At 46.8% G+C, this 13,273-nt stretch overlaps 1 protein-coding gene across 4 annotated transcripts in view; it reads right to left on the reverse strand.

Moving 5' to 3' along the window:
• The window catches only part of CLSTN1 (calsyntenin 1), a 442,723-nt gene that overhangs the window by 122,040 nt on the left and 307,410 nt on the right, over positions 1-13,273 (reverse strand). For all 4 annotated transcript variants that reach the window (XM_085609788.1, XM_085609783.1, XM_085609779.1 and 1 more), the window contains 3 exons: positions 11,059-11,229; positions 10,465-10,610; positions 10,065-10,200 (listed from right to left, as the gene is read on the reverse strand). In XM_085609788.1, coding sequence (XP_085465914.1) covers positions 10,065-10,200; positions 10,465-10,610; positions 11,059-11,229 — 453 coding nt within the window. The remainder of the gene's footprint in view (positions 1-10,064; positions 10,201-10,464; positions 10,611-11,058; positions 11,230-13,273) is intronic.

The following is a 13,273-nucleotide window of genomic DNA, read 5'->3' on the forward strand; positions in this document are numbered from 1 at the left end:
TCCCCCGACAGGTGTTATGTGGTCGGGAGGAAGGGAGAGGGCGTCACTGCTTGTTCTTGGGGGAGGACCTGGTGTTGCCGTAGCCACGTCCTCTGCCCTTTGTACTGGAGCCACGATATCCACCTCGGGTGTTTTTATCGTAGGTGGTCTGTGTATTGCCTTTGTTATATGTTTGTTGTGACCCCTGTCCTCTACCTGCTCCCTTGTTTCCGGGGCGACGAAAGGAGCCGCTCCGAAAGGACTGAGTTTGTAGGGCGCCCATGGACTTTGCAGTGTCCGTGTCCTTTTTTATCTTTTCGAGGGTGGTGTCAACCTCTGGCCCGAATAAATAGTCGGGGTTGACGGGCTGGTTCAGTATATTGTTTTGTACCTCAGGCTTGAATCCTGAGATCCGTAGCCAGGCATGTCGTCGCAGCATGACGCTTGTGTTTATGGCTCTGGCAGCCGTGTCTGCAGCATCTAGTGCACATTTGATGGAAGCGTTCGTGAGTAGCTGTCCTTCTCTGATGAGCATTTCTGCGCCTTCCTTGAACTGGTCAGGGAGATGTTGGAATATTTGCTCCAGTGTGTCATAATGCGCTCTATCATAGCGAGCAAGGAGCGCTTGAGTGTTGGCTATGCGCCATATGTTGGCAGCTTGGGCGGCAACTCGCTTGCCAGAGGTCTCTAACACCTTGGACTCTTTGTCCGGGGGAGGAGCGTCACCTGTCGTTTGCGAGTGTGCCCTCTTGCGTGCATTCGCTACGACGATGGAGTCGAGTGGTAATTGTCCTCTGATGTAAGTAGGATCCCCAGGTGCTGATCTGTATTTTTTATCAATCCTGGGGTTTATCACTCGTGCCCTGGTGGGTTCCTTGAAAATGTCCTTGGCTGGTTTGAGGACCCCCTTCAACATTGGCAGGGTCTTTACATGTCTTTCTGAGGATGCAAAGGTGTCCATTAGAAAGTCATCTTCGATGGTATCAGAGTGAAGCTGTACCCCATGGTTATTTGCAGCACGTTCGATAAGAGCGTTGAACGCCGCAGTATCCTCCGTAGGAGATGTTTTTGCCCCATAGAGTTGTTGGTCCTGTGCATCGAGAGGTGCACTGGGGTCTGCAGGGTCGCCCCAAGTTTGATCAGGGTCCTGCTGGTCATCAGGGTCCGTGTCTACATGGTAGGGGACTTGGTCATCCATGTAGTCCTCCAATGCATCCGTATCGGAGCGTGTGGGAGAGAACCGGTGTGGATCCTGGTAGGATGAATGGAAGGGTTCATAAAGGAGAGGTTCCGATTCTACGGGCAACTTCCTTTTTAGTGGGATCCTGAAAGGGTCCAATGGCGGCTCCGAAGTTATCCTTCGGTCGTGGAGAATCATCCTGCCAGTGTCGGCGTCGATGATACGTGCCGGAGACGTCTCAGCAGGTGTGACCGTAGGTTGGGTGACCCGTGTCCTGAGTTGGAACATTTTTGGGATTGTCGACGGAGGCAAGCCGAAGGTAATGTTGGCCGGCACCGAAGAGGCTGCTGGAGCTCCGATCGAACCGGAACCCGACGTGTCCTGGAGGACAGCCGTGGTTTTGCTGCCTTGCGTCGCACCAGGTCGTACTTGGGGCGCCTTTGAGGCTTTGGCACCGGCCAGGTTCGTAGAGGCGGCCGTGGATTTTTTCGGCGCCGGAGGTTCATCGATTCGAGGTGCGGAGATCACCGTCGAAGTCTTCGATACGTGAGGCTTAGGTGTCGTCGAGGGAGCGATGCGAGACACAGCAGGCGGTACGGCCCTTGGTGTCGTTGGTGCCGGTAGCCGAGCAGGTTTGTCGGTGCCGATGGCTTTTTTCCGTTTGTCGACTCCAACGTCGCCCGCTTCAAGTTCGGCACCGAAGTCTCTTAGTGCGGTCGGTGCCGATGCGTTGCGCTGGCGTCGAAGGCCTCGATCCGACCAGCGCCACTTTCGGTTTCAGTTTCAGTGGAACCGGAGTAGCTTTCGGTTTCGGTTTTGTGGTAGGGAAACCAGCCTGTTTATGCAGTAATGGCTGCCGCTGAACGTCCGAGGCCGGGCCCGAGGGCGGGGCCGAAGAACTGCGGGATGGGTCTCGGGTAAGGCCCGAAGGCGATCCCTCGACCGGAGCCATAGGCTGTGGCACTGGTGTGTCTTCGGTTTGAACAGGTAGGCCTTGTTCATCATTGGAGCTACTCTCTTCGGCCCCTAAGGCCTCCTCGTCGTCTCCTACCTCGGTGTCGTCTTCACCTCTGTGGAAGAGTGACTCTTCTACCTCGTCCGATCCGGGTTCGTGTTCGGAAACGGGACTGGAGGGCAAGACTTCTAATTCCTCGACGTCTTCGGCCTCGTCGAAGATGTCTGTTGGGGCCGGTGCCGCGTGCTGCGCCTCGAGTCTCGCCGCTCGTCGATTCCGCAGAGTCTTCTTGGAACGGAACCGGGCACAGGCCATGCATGTCGATTCGTCGTGGTCCGGCGAAAGGCATTTGTTGCACACCGGATGGACGTCGATGTGTGGGTACTTCGCATTGCATACCGGACACCTTTTGAATGGCGTCCTCGATTCCATCGTCGAAGTAGTCGATGGACAGGTAAATGCGAAAAAAGTCGGTGCTGAAAGTTAGTAAACTAACAGGATTGTATCGAAACCCGATCGATAAACAGTACCGACGCAAACTAAAGGCCTTTTGGCCTCGACAAAATATTTTCCTAACTTGAGCTAAGATAGCACATCCGAACCCAATGGCGGAAAAAACCAATCTGAGGATGGAGAGGATGCCCATGCGCACTGTAGTCCAGGGGAGGAGTCACCTATCCAAGGATACTTCGAAGACTCTTCCAGGACAACAACGTGCAAACATCCGGACCCAACACTAGGCGGCGATCTATGCACAGATATGAATTCAGCAGCCCACATGCCTCGAACATGTATAAACATATATCATTTTTTCCAAGCAAATGCAGCTCCCATAAAAGGCTAGGCAATGTAAATATACACATCCAATAACACACATATATATATATATATATATATATATATATATATATATATATATATAATATATAAATATATATAAAGGTATAACAATACACCTAAATCTCTTTTTTTTTTTTTTAATGAGGTAAACACTCATGAGAAAGCAAAAAATAAAGAGAACAAACTGTGGAAAAACACAGATGTACAACACATTGCCAGCCTGCAGGCTGCATTGCAATATAATACCATAGAGACTAAAAAGCCCTGTACAGGTAAAAACTGGCACCGTGCCTTTAAGGCAGCCCTGACTTCCATATCCCATCATGCCTCAGGGGTGACAGTTAAGTCAGTTGTTCTTTGCGGGACCGTAGTCCTAAACACAAAGATATATCCTTTCCATAATGAATAATACACTTCTTCTCATTTGCCTGGGGAGGTGGGTGGGTTGCTTATGACTTTGATGAGGATACCCCTGGAAGAGAACTAGGATTACAGGTAAGTAACTTACCCTTCTCTTCCAGGGGATCCTCATCAATAGTCATAAGCACTGAATAGAGTAGCAAGCTCCCCTTCCACCTGCAGGCAAATGAAAAAAAGATTGTACCACCCATGGAGAAAGAGAATCATGAAAATGATTATGCATGGAACAGATTCCTCAAGGAGGCTTGTCCTACTTGAGTGTCTGCTCTGGTGTCCGAATCCAGACAATAGTGCCTGGTAAAAGTGTGGACAGATCTCCAAGTGGCTGCCTTGCAGATCTCGGAGAGTGGGACATTATTAAGAAAAGCCGCGGTAGCCGCTTTTCCTCTTGTCGAATGCGCTCTAGGGCACGCCCCCAATGGTTTCTGAGCCAGTTGGTAGGCCAATGTAATACTTGAAACAATCCACCTAGCAATGGAACGTTTGGAAGCCGCAAAGCCCATACGGACAACCCCATAGTTCACAAACAATTGATCAGATTTCCTGACATTCTTATTCCTATCTAGGTAGAATTTTAGGACCCTTTTGACATCTAGAGAATGCAACGCCCTCTCTGCCGGAGAGGAGGGGTTGGGAAAAAAGGTTGGTAAGGAGATGGCTTGGTTTACATGAAACTCCGATACCACCTTAGGTAGGAACGAAGGATGAGTTCTCATCACCACCCTATTCAGATGAAAAATAGTGTAGGGCTCTTTAGAACAGAGGGCCTGTATCTCACTGACCCTCCGTGCTGAAGTGATGGCTATTAAAAATGCTGTCTTCCATGTGAGGTGCTGTAGGGTAGCCTTATGAATAGGCTCAAAAGGAGAACCCATGAGCTTTGACAGAACCAAGTTTAGCTCCCAGGAAGGAGAGGGAGGTCTAACAGGGGGATAGACTTTGAGTCCTTGCAAGAAATCCTTCACTACCTGCACTTTAAAAAATGACTGCTGTGAAGGCGAACGCCTGTATGCTGTTATGGCTGCTAGGTGAACCTTTATGGATGAAAATTTCAACCCTGCCCTCGCTAAATGTAGAAGATAGGGCAAAATTACATCCTCCTGGCATTTAGTGGGATCATAATGATGCTGAGCACACCATATATAAAACCTTTTCCACTTACAGAAGTAGGAGTGTCTTGTCGAAGGCCTCCTGGCTTCCTTCAGTATGGACATACACTCCTGGGGAAGGTTCAGATGGCCATACTGGAGGACTTCAGGAGCCATGCTGTTAAGCTCAGCGAGGGAAGGCTGGGATGGTAAATCTTCCCCCGCATCTTGGACAACAAGTCCGGCCTGCACGGCAGCCGCTTGTGGGGGCGGATCGACATGTGTAGGAGATCTGTGTACCACCACTGCCTCGGCCAGTCCGGTGCTATGAGGATCATCTTGGCAGATGAATTCTGCAACTTGGTCACCACCTTGGGGATTAGTGGGAGAGGCGGAAAAGCGTACACAAATGTCATTGACCAATTGATCAAAAGGGCATTCCCTAGGGATCCTGGTCGATGGTATCTTGAGGCGAAGCCTCGGCATTTTGTGTTTTGCTCGTCCGCGAAGAGGTCCACTTGCGGACGCCCCCATTCCCCAAAGATGTCTTCTAACACCTCGTCGTTGATTACCCAGTCCTCTGGCTCTTGAAAATGCAGACTGAGTAAGTCCGCTTGCACGTTGAGTTCTCCTGGTAGGTGCACCGCTTTCAATGAGATGTTCCTTGCTAGGATCCAGTGCCACAGGGACTGAGCTTCCAGCGAGAGCGTTCTGGATCGAGTACCCCCCTGCTTGTTCAGGTAGTACATTGTGGTGGTATTGTCCGTCTGCACTAGAATGGTACTCGTCGTGATCGCAGGCAGGAACGCTTTGAGGGCTAGGTGGACTGCCCTGAGCTCCAGCATGTTGATGTGGTACAACTGCTCGCTGCTGGACCACTGTCCCTGAGTTTGCAGGGACCCAAAATGCGCTCCCCATCCCTGAAGGGATGCGTCGGTGATTAAGGTCTGAGTTGGGGGCTCCTGATGAAAGGGGATCCCCACTTGTAGATTCCTTGGCTTCAGCCACCACTTGACTGACTGTTTGGCTGCAGAGGAGAGGCAAACCTTTTCTTCCCACAGGGAGTTCCTTTGATCCCATTTGTCCTCGAGATCTTGCTGGAGAGGACGCATCCTTAGCCTGGCATTGGGCACTAGGAAGATGCAGGATGCCATGGCCCCTAGCAGAGATGAGATTTGCCTTGCCGACGACAGATTGCTGGTTATAATCTGCCTGCCTTTTAGAATAATGGATGACTGTCTTTCCTCCGAAGGAAACACTTTTCCCACTACGGAGTCTATAGTTGCACCCAGGTAGTGGATCCTCTGTGTTGGTGAAAAATTGGACTTTTTGGCATTCACTCTGAGACCCAACTTGCAACATAAGTTCAGGCATAGCGACAGCTGTGACCGCACATTCTGAGGCGATGAGCCCTTTATTAGCCAGTCGTCTAGGTAGGGATAGACGAAGACTCCTGCGCGCCTCAGAGCAGCCGCTACTACTGCCACGCATTTTGTGAATACTCGAGGAGCTGACTTTAGGCCAAATGGGAGGACTTTGAACTGATAGTGAGAGTTGCCTACCACAAACCTGAGAAATTTTCGATGATTCCTTAGGATGGGAATATGGAAATATGCATCCTGAAGGTCCAGTGAACACATCCAATCGCCCATCCGGAGAAGAGGATATATTTGGTGGAGCGCCAGCATGCGAAACTTTTCCTTCCTTATGTGTCTGTTCAGTATCCGTAGGTCTAAAATGGGTCTGAACTCTACCTTCACACTCCTCTTTTGAATGAGAAAGTATCTGGAGTAAACTCCCTTTCCTCTTTGGTTTATGGGTACTTTCTCTATTGCAGATTTGAGTAGAAGCGTCGCTACCTCTTCTCTGAGCTGCTTTAGATGCTGGGATGAATTGACAGGAGGAATCGATGGGGGGTGACTTCTGAAACGAAGCGAGTACCCATGACGCAGTATATTCAGGACCCACTTGTCTTTTGTGATGGACTGCCACTCTGGAAGATGATGTGCAACACTTCCTCCCACCGGAGCGGTGGACAGCATCGGAGGAAGCGGCTTCTCATTGCTTCCCCGGAGCTTTGTTTCCAGCATTAGACTGCCTGTTGTTACCCCGTCCCCTGGATGGCTTGCAGGACTGGTATTGCTGTTTCTTTTGACCTTGCTGGTCCTGGTTCTTTTGCCAATGAGGGGTTTGAACCCTCTGTTGGTAATTGCGCCTGTCATTTCCCTTGCGGCGTCGAAACTCTTTTCTCTTTTCAAGCCCGACAGCTTTCATGGTCTCCAGCTCTGCCTTCATACGGGCCATTTCTTCGTCTGCATGGGACCCAAAAAGAGAACTACCGGAGAAAGGCAGATTTAATATTCTTGCCTGCGCTTCCGGTTTCAAGGCCGTCAATCTAAGCCAGGATGATCTTCTGGCTGTGACTCCGTGTGCATATTCATGCGCTGCCAGTGTTGCCCAGTCCGCCGCTGCACTTGTGATCTGGTTAGAAACCAGACTTCCCTCATGCAAAATTTCTTCAAAGTCCCGTCTGTCCTCTGATGGAACTTTGTCAATGAACCTCTGAAGAGAGTCCCATAATGATCTATCATAGCGCCCCAGAAGCGCTGAGGCACTGGCCACCTTTAAGCTTGAGGATGCTGAGCCGCAAACTTTTCTCCCCCAGGAGTCTTGTGTCTTACTGTCCTTATCTGGTGGCACCGTTGAAGACCCAGCTACTGCATGTGTCTTCCTGGCAGCGGCGGTGATGACGGAGTCCGGTGGAGGATCTGATTTTAGGAATAGAGGATCCTCCGGAGCTGGACGGTACATTTTTAGAATTCTCGCCGGCGCCGTTTTGGTGGTTGCTGGTGTGAGAAAAATATCCATTACTGGTTGCAACAAACCAGGGACTAATGGCAATAACGACGTGACACTGTGCGTTCATGAAGAGTTTCAAAGATTATGGATGAAGTGGTCTCCTGAACCGGCATAGGAATATTTAATTTTGTAGCTCCTCTACACAACACTTCCTGAAACGTAGAAATATCATCTACCGGAGATACCCGAGAGGGTGGCGTCTCCGAGAGTGTCGGTGAATAATCCCTTTTGGATGATCTGGAAGAAGGGGAGGTAGAAGGGGTTCTACGGCGCCTTTTCTCTGATCTGGTCGACTCTCTTCTGCGGGAGGAAGACCTGGATCGCCTTCTTGTTGCTCGAGAGTGACCTCGGGATTCTCTTCCCCGAGATCTTGGTCTGATCGGTGTCGCTGGGAATTCCATGCCCCTTAATCTTGTTAGCGATGCCTTTATTGCGTCGGGCATAGCAGGGTCCTGAGGCATCTCCCTTACGGGACTTTGAGGTACCGCATTGTCCTCCTCCTGCGAACTTTGTCTTGCAGGTACTGGAGATTGATGCACAAGCTCTGGTGATTCGGATCTTGAACCTGAGCCCTCTGATCCTGAAGGCGAGATAGATATTAGACGCGGTGACTCAGGAGTTGTATATATCAGTCTATGAGGAGATTTTTGCCTTGAGACTGGTCGAATCGTGAGGCGAACATGTGACACCTCCTGCGTACCCTCAGCAGAGGGCTGCCTCGACGGTGATAGGCCTATCACCGGAGATCTTTGACTCGAATCCTCGAGGCTCCGAGCTTCTTGTCTCGACGTCGAGATTATCTTCGACGGAGGCTTCATGTACCTCTCCAAAGCTTTGGAGACCTGTGAGGACGGAGGCACCTGCCTCGACGTCGACTCAGACGGAGGCACCTGCCTAGACGTCGACTCCGACGGAGGCCTCTGCCTCGACGTCGGTCTTGACGGAGGCGCCTGCCTCGACGTCGACTCCGACGGAGGCTCCTGCCTCGACGTCGGCCTTGACGGAGGCGTCTGCCTCGACGTCGTTCTTGACGGAGACTTCTGCCTCGACGTCGAATGCTCCGACGACGTCGAAAGCCTCTTCGCCGACGAACGAGGTTTCCTCGACGGCGATCTTGATGGCGATCTTGGTCTCGACGTTGACTGTGGTGTAGATCGCCTACGTACTTCTTGCGACGTCGACTGATGTCTCGCCGACGTCGAACGATGTCTTTCCTTAGACGACGAACGATATCTCTGTGCAGACGTCGATCGATCTTCTCTTGACGTCGACAGATGCTTTATCGACGTTGAACTGTGGCGCCGAGTCCTCGACGCCGAGCTTTTAGACGCCGTCGACGTCGAACGCATCCGCTTCGACGCTGAATCTAAAGTCGACGATGATTTTCTCTTTGCAGCATGACTTCCCCATGACTCCTCACCTCTCAGCGACGATCCCGCCGCTGGAGTCTTCGACGCCGAGCCCGACGTCGATGGGGAGCAAACAGGGACCAACTGCTTCGACGTCGACCGTTCTGCTAAGCCGTACAGTCTAATCCTCTCTCTCTCCTTTAAAGTCCTTTTGGAAAGGTCTTCACAATGCTGGCATGTTGCTGGAGAGTGAGAGTCCGGCAGACAGATAATACACACCTCATGTGTGTCTGAAGCAGCCTTCTTTTTTCCACAAGATGGACATGGAACAAATAAAGAAGGCATTTTTCTGACAAAACAGCAACAAAATCAGTCAGAAAAAACACAGGATACCAACTTCCTCTCAGATGTTATAAGAAGAAGTCCAAAAATCCTTTAAGTTGTAATATTCTTGACAAAAGAGTCAAAATAGAAGAGAGCTGAATTCCAGGGTCCTGACTGAAGGAGCCGGAAAGAACAACTGACTTAACTGTCACCCCTGAGGCATGATGGGATATGGAAGTCAGGGCTGCCTTAAAGGCACGGTGCCAGTTTTTACCTGTACAGGGCTTTTTAGTCTCTATGGTATTATATTGCAATGCAGCCTGCAGGCTGGCAATGTGTTGTACATCTGTGTTTTTCCACAGTTTGTTATCTTTATTTTTTGCTTTCTCATGAGTGTTTACCTCATTAAAAAAAAAAAAAAAACAAAAAAAAAAAAAAAGAGATTTAGGTGTATTGTTATACATATATATATATATATATATATATATATATATATATATATATATATATATGTTATTGGATGTGTATATTTACATTGCCTAGCCTTTTATGGGAGCTGCATTTGCTTGGAAAAAATGATATATGTTTATACATATACAGAGCTGTATATATGTATGCTTTTTACATATATAATTTTATTATTTCCGGGGTCCCCGCACATGGGCGGGAATATTCAGTGCTTATGACTATTGATGAGGATCCCCTGGAAGAGAACCATACATATCTCGAAGATTTTTGCATAAGGTTTTTCCACTTTCAATAGCACATATCAAAGTAAAAAGGCGATTATCTTGCTCACTGCTATCTTGAAGATGCACATGGTCTTTTGGACGTTTTCTGCAGCTCCAGCTTGGTTAAATCTCCGAAGCTTGCATAGATTTTGCTACAACTCCATTTAATTAGAAAGTTAGAGAACAAGCATTTCATTTTACAGGTGAAGTAATATTGGCCATGACCAAAGGAAGCAAAGAGAGAAACATATACAAAACATTAACATTCCTGCTTAAATAAGAAAATCTAGCTAAGCAGTTAAGAGCTTTGCAAGCAAAGTGGTCCCATATTGCCCATACCTGACGAAGGGTGAGGGCTGGCCAGGTTGTGCCCAGAAAGATCCACAAAGGCATGGTGCATCGGATTAACAAATTGTGGCTGTACAACAATGTGATTTGGCTGCTCTTCCGGGCTCGCTGTGTGTATGACATTAACCTGGAGAAGTGAGAACAAACAGAAGCAGCTACTGAAAGTCTGGTAAGACCATTCACAAGTCTTTTGGGTGTCAAAGTGTTCCCTTTGCTCAGAGAGTATGTTAAATGACCATCTCCCACACACTTTTCTGGCCAGGGCTTGAGAACTGTTTCATGTGACTATAATATCTTACGAATTACAAGGACATTATAAATAACACATTTTATCATTGAAAACTTAGCTCAGTCAGGATCAGGAAAATATAGATTAGTGCTAATTGCTTACCTCCACCTTAAACTCATTGCTAACATAGCGCCCATTCAGCTCGGAGCACACCAGCTTAAACTTTCGGTCAAACATGGTGTCTGGATGCCAGTTCCTATACCGGATCAGGTGCAGAACTTCCTCATAACTTGCCATGGTGTCTACGCCTGAAAAGTCAAAACATTTTTCTGGTAAACCACTAACATGGTTGGACACATTAAACTACAAACAATCCTGGAAGATACTTAATCCATGACACACAGACCAATATAAGAATCACCAACACTTAATGATGGCCCAATTCAGGAACTAATAGTCCTGAGAGGGGCCAAAATCGGAAATACTTAATCGTGAGACGTCACAATGTAACTCTTGAAACGTCCCTATACAGGGACAACTAAAAGATATCTTAAAGCAGGCAGCGCCAGATTTTAGCTGTGGCTTAAAATGTAGTGATCACTAAACCTGGGAGAACTAATGCATGAATCATCAATCACATTAAATAAACCAATAAAGGACCAGGCCGACCTGTAGAATTCTCCAATGTATAGGTCACAAAACCTGAGAGACGACCCACTGCTAGGACCACACCAACAAAAGATTGCCCATTCTTACCACTTATGATCATTCCAAGATTGGAACTGCTCATCTCAATGCCCTTCTGTTGAAGCTGGGTCATGTCCACATCCAGGCTCTCCTGCTCCTGATTCAACTCTTCCCCCACCACACTGACTTCGCACAAATCCAGATTGTGCATGATCTCCTCAGAGACTACAGACTCTTGAACTGAAAAAGTTGTGAAGAACACAATGAGATTATAGTGGTGTCCAACCCCAATAACAAATGTCTCACTTCATAGCAAACAGCATGGATCAGGCACTTGGTTAACAAATATAAAAAAATATTAAATATCTAACTGATGCATGCAGAGAATTAATCCAAGTAGATAATCAAGTGATTCAATGACATTGAACACTATCAGCCTCCACTTGAAAAATCAGAAGTGGGACTTCCAAGAGCACAAATCAACCCTAAACAAATTGTTGGCAGAATTGAGGGAAAATTCTGCCGGCTGCAGGGTAAGATTCTTTTACTTAGGTACATTACAGTGGAGAGTTTGCTTAAATTTCTATTTATACGAGCAATGTTATCAAATTAAAATATTAGCAAACAGTGATGCATCGTTAGCTGCAAAGCTTGCAGAAGCATCACACACTATGGAGCCCACAGTGATGCTGCTGAGAAATTAAGACAACTTTTTAAGCTCGGACTTGGAATCACCTAAAGGTCAAAAGTAATGTCTCACCAAATGGGGAAACATGCCAACGAGGCTGCTCCACCACCTTGACTCAAACATTAAGAGGTAGATGGTGCATTATATATTTGTAAATTTGTTCACAGATGAAAAAATTACAACACAACATCATAACACAGACATGTCAGAATCCACTTCTCTAAGGGACTATGCAGCCAAGAAATGAGTGCATACAATAAACAATTCAAGCATAAATAAAATGACAGAGGGAAACAAACGTGACTCACTGGTATTAACTACATGCTCTTCACTACTTGCAACATGAGACTCTTGTGACACATTTTGCTGAGGCCAAAAACTGTTAAATGGTCATAGATACCAAGGGCACACATGGTACGTCTATCTGCCCTACCCGATGGAACTGCTTACATCCTTTGCACCCTAATCCTTGCAAAAAAAAACTATGGAAAATGCCAGAATTATATACCACTGAGGAGCAACTGTCAGTCCAATCAGGTGGTTGGGCATTAGCGGGTAGCATGAAATTCTGGAGCACAAATGCTAAAAGTGAGTAAGAAAAAGCTACTTGCTTACAATCCCAGTTCTACAACATGGGTGTTTTTTTGTCTGCTTATTTTGTATCTTGTCACACATGTAGGACCAGGAACAAATTTAGAAACTAAAACTTTTTCAAAAGTAGCTTTGTAACGAAAACAGGTCTACAGATGGCAGAGATTTTGTCTTTTTAGAGAAGTCACTCATAATTTACATTTGAATAAAACCGTCAAAAACTATTTAAAAGAGGAACAAATTGCCAAGAATGATGCTCATAGGCATAAGCTTTCACATGCTCATTTTCACACTGCCACTTTATTTAAAAACTCTAGCAGCTGCAATATCATTGAACTGATAGGGGTTGGAAAGATTATGAATCGAAATAGTCATTATGGAGAATTAGTATTACATGACAAACTGTTTATTTTTCATCATAATATTTTCTTTACTATTCACACCCACCCAATAAAACAAACACCATTCATTCACTCTAGGGGTAGTAATGATAATGAAAATAATGAGATGAAAAAAAGTACTTGTACACACCATAAACCAGGAATTCAATCACAAAAAGAATTTGCATTGAGAGTTAACAAACTAGATTTCAGCCCAGCAGTCAACCGATGTAGTAGTGTTTGGCAAAGATATGATCGGATTTCCAGGTAGTTGGTTTATAAATCTCAGTTATTTGGGACTTTGAGAATGCCAGTCAAATTGGGCTAGACTAGAATTAAATGTTGCTTTGACTTCATCTCTTTAATGTTAACAAGATAGTTAAAAGCTCTCGACACTTAAAGTAATAAGAGGCCTCTTTGCTACAAAATTATAAATTAGGGTTCAATAGGATAAAGAAAATAGTCTGATTTATATAGAAGTTAGAAATCACTTTGGGAAGTAATGATAAAAAATCCTCAAGGAGGTGGCTGCACTGAAAAATTGTGTGCGGCTCGACAGAACAGTGTCTGCCAAATCATTTACATCCTAACCAATGAAAAAAGAACAATTGATGGACAGAACGTT

The sequence above is a fragment of the Triturus cristatus genome, chromosome 1_2 (assembly GCF_964204655.1).
Source record: "Triturus cristatus chromosome 1_2, aTriCri1.1, whole genome shotgun sequence".
Lineage (NCBI taxonomy): Eukaryota > Metazoa > Chordata > Amphibia > Caudata > Salamandridae > Triturus > Triturus cristatus.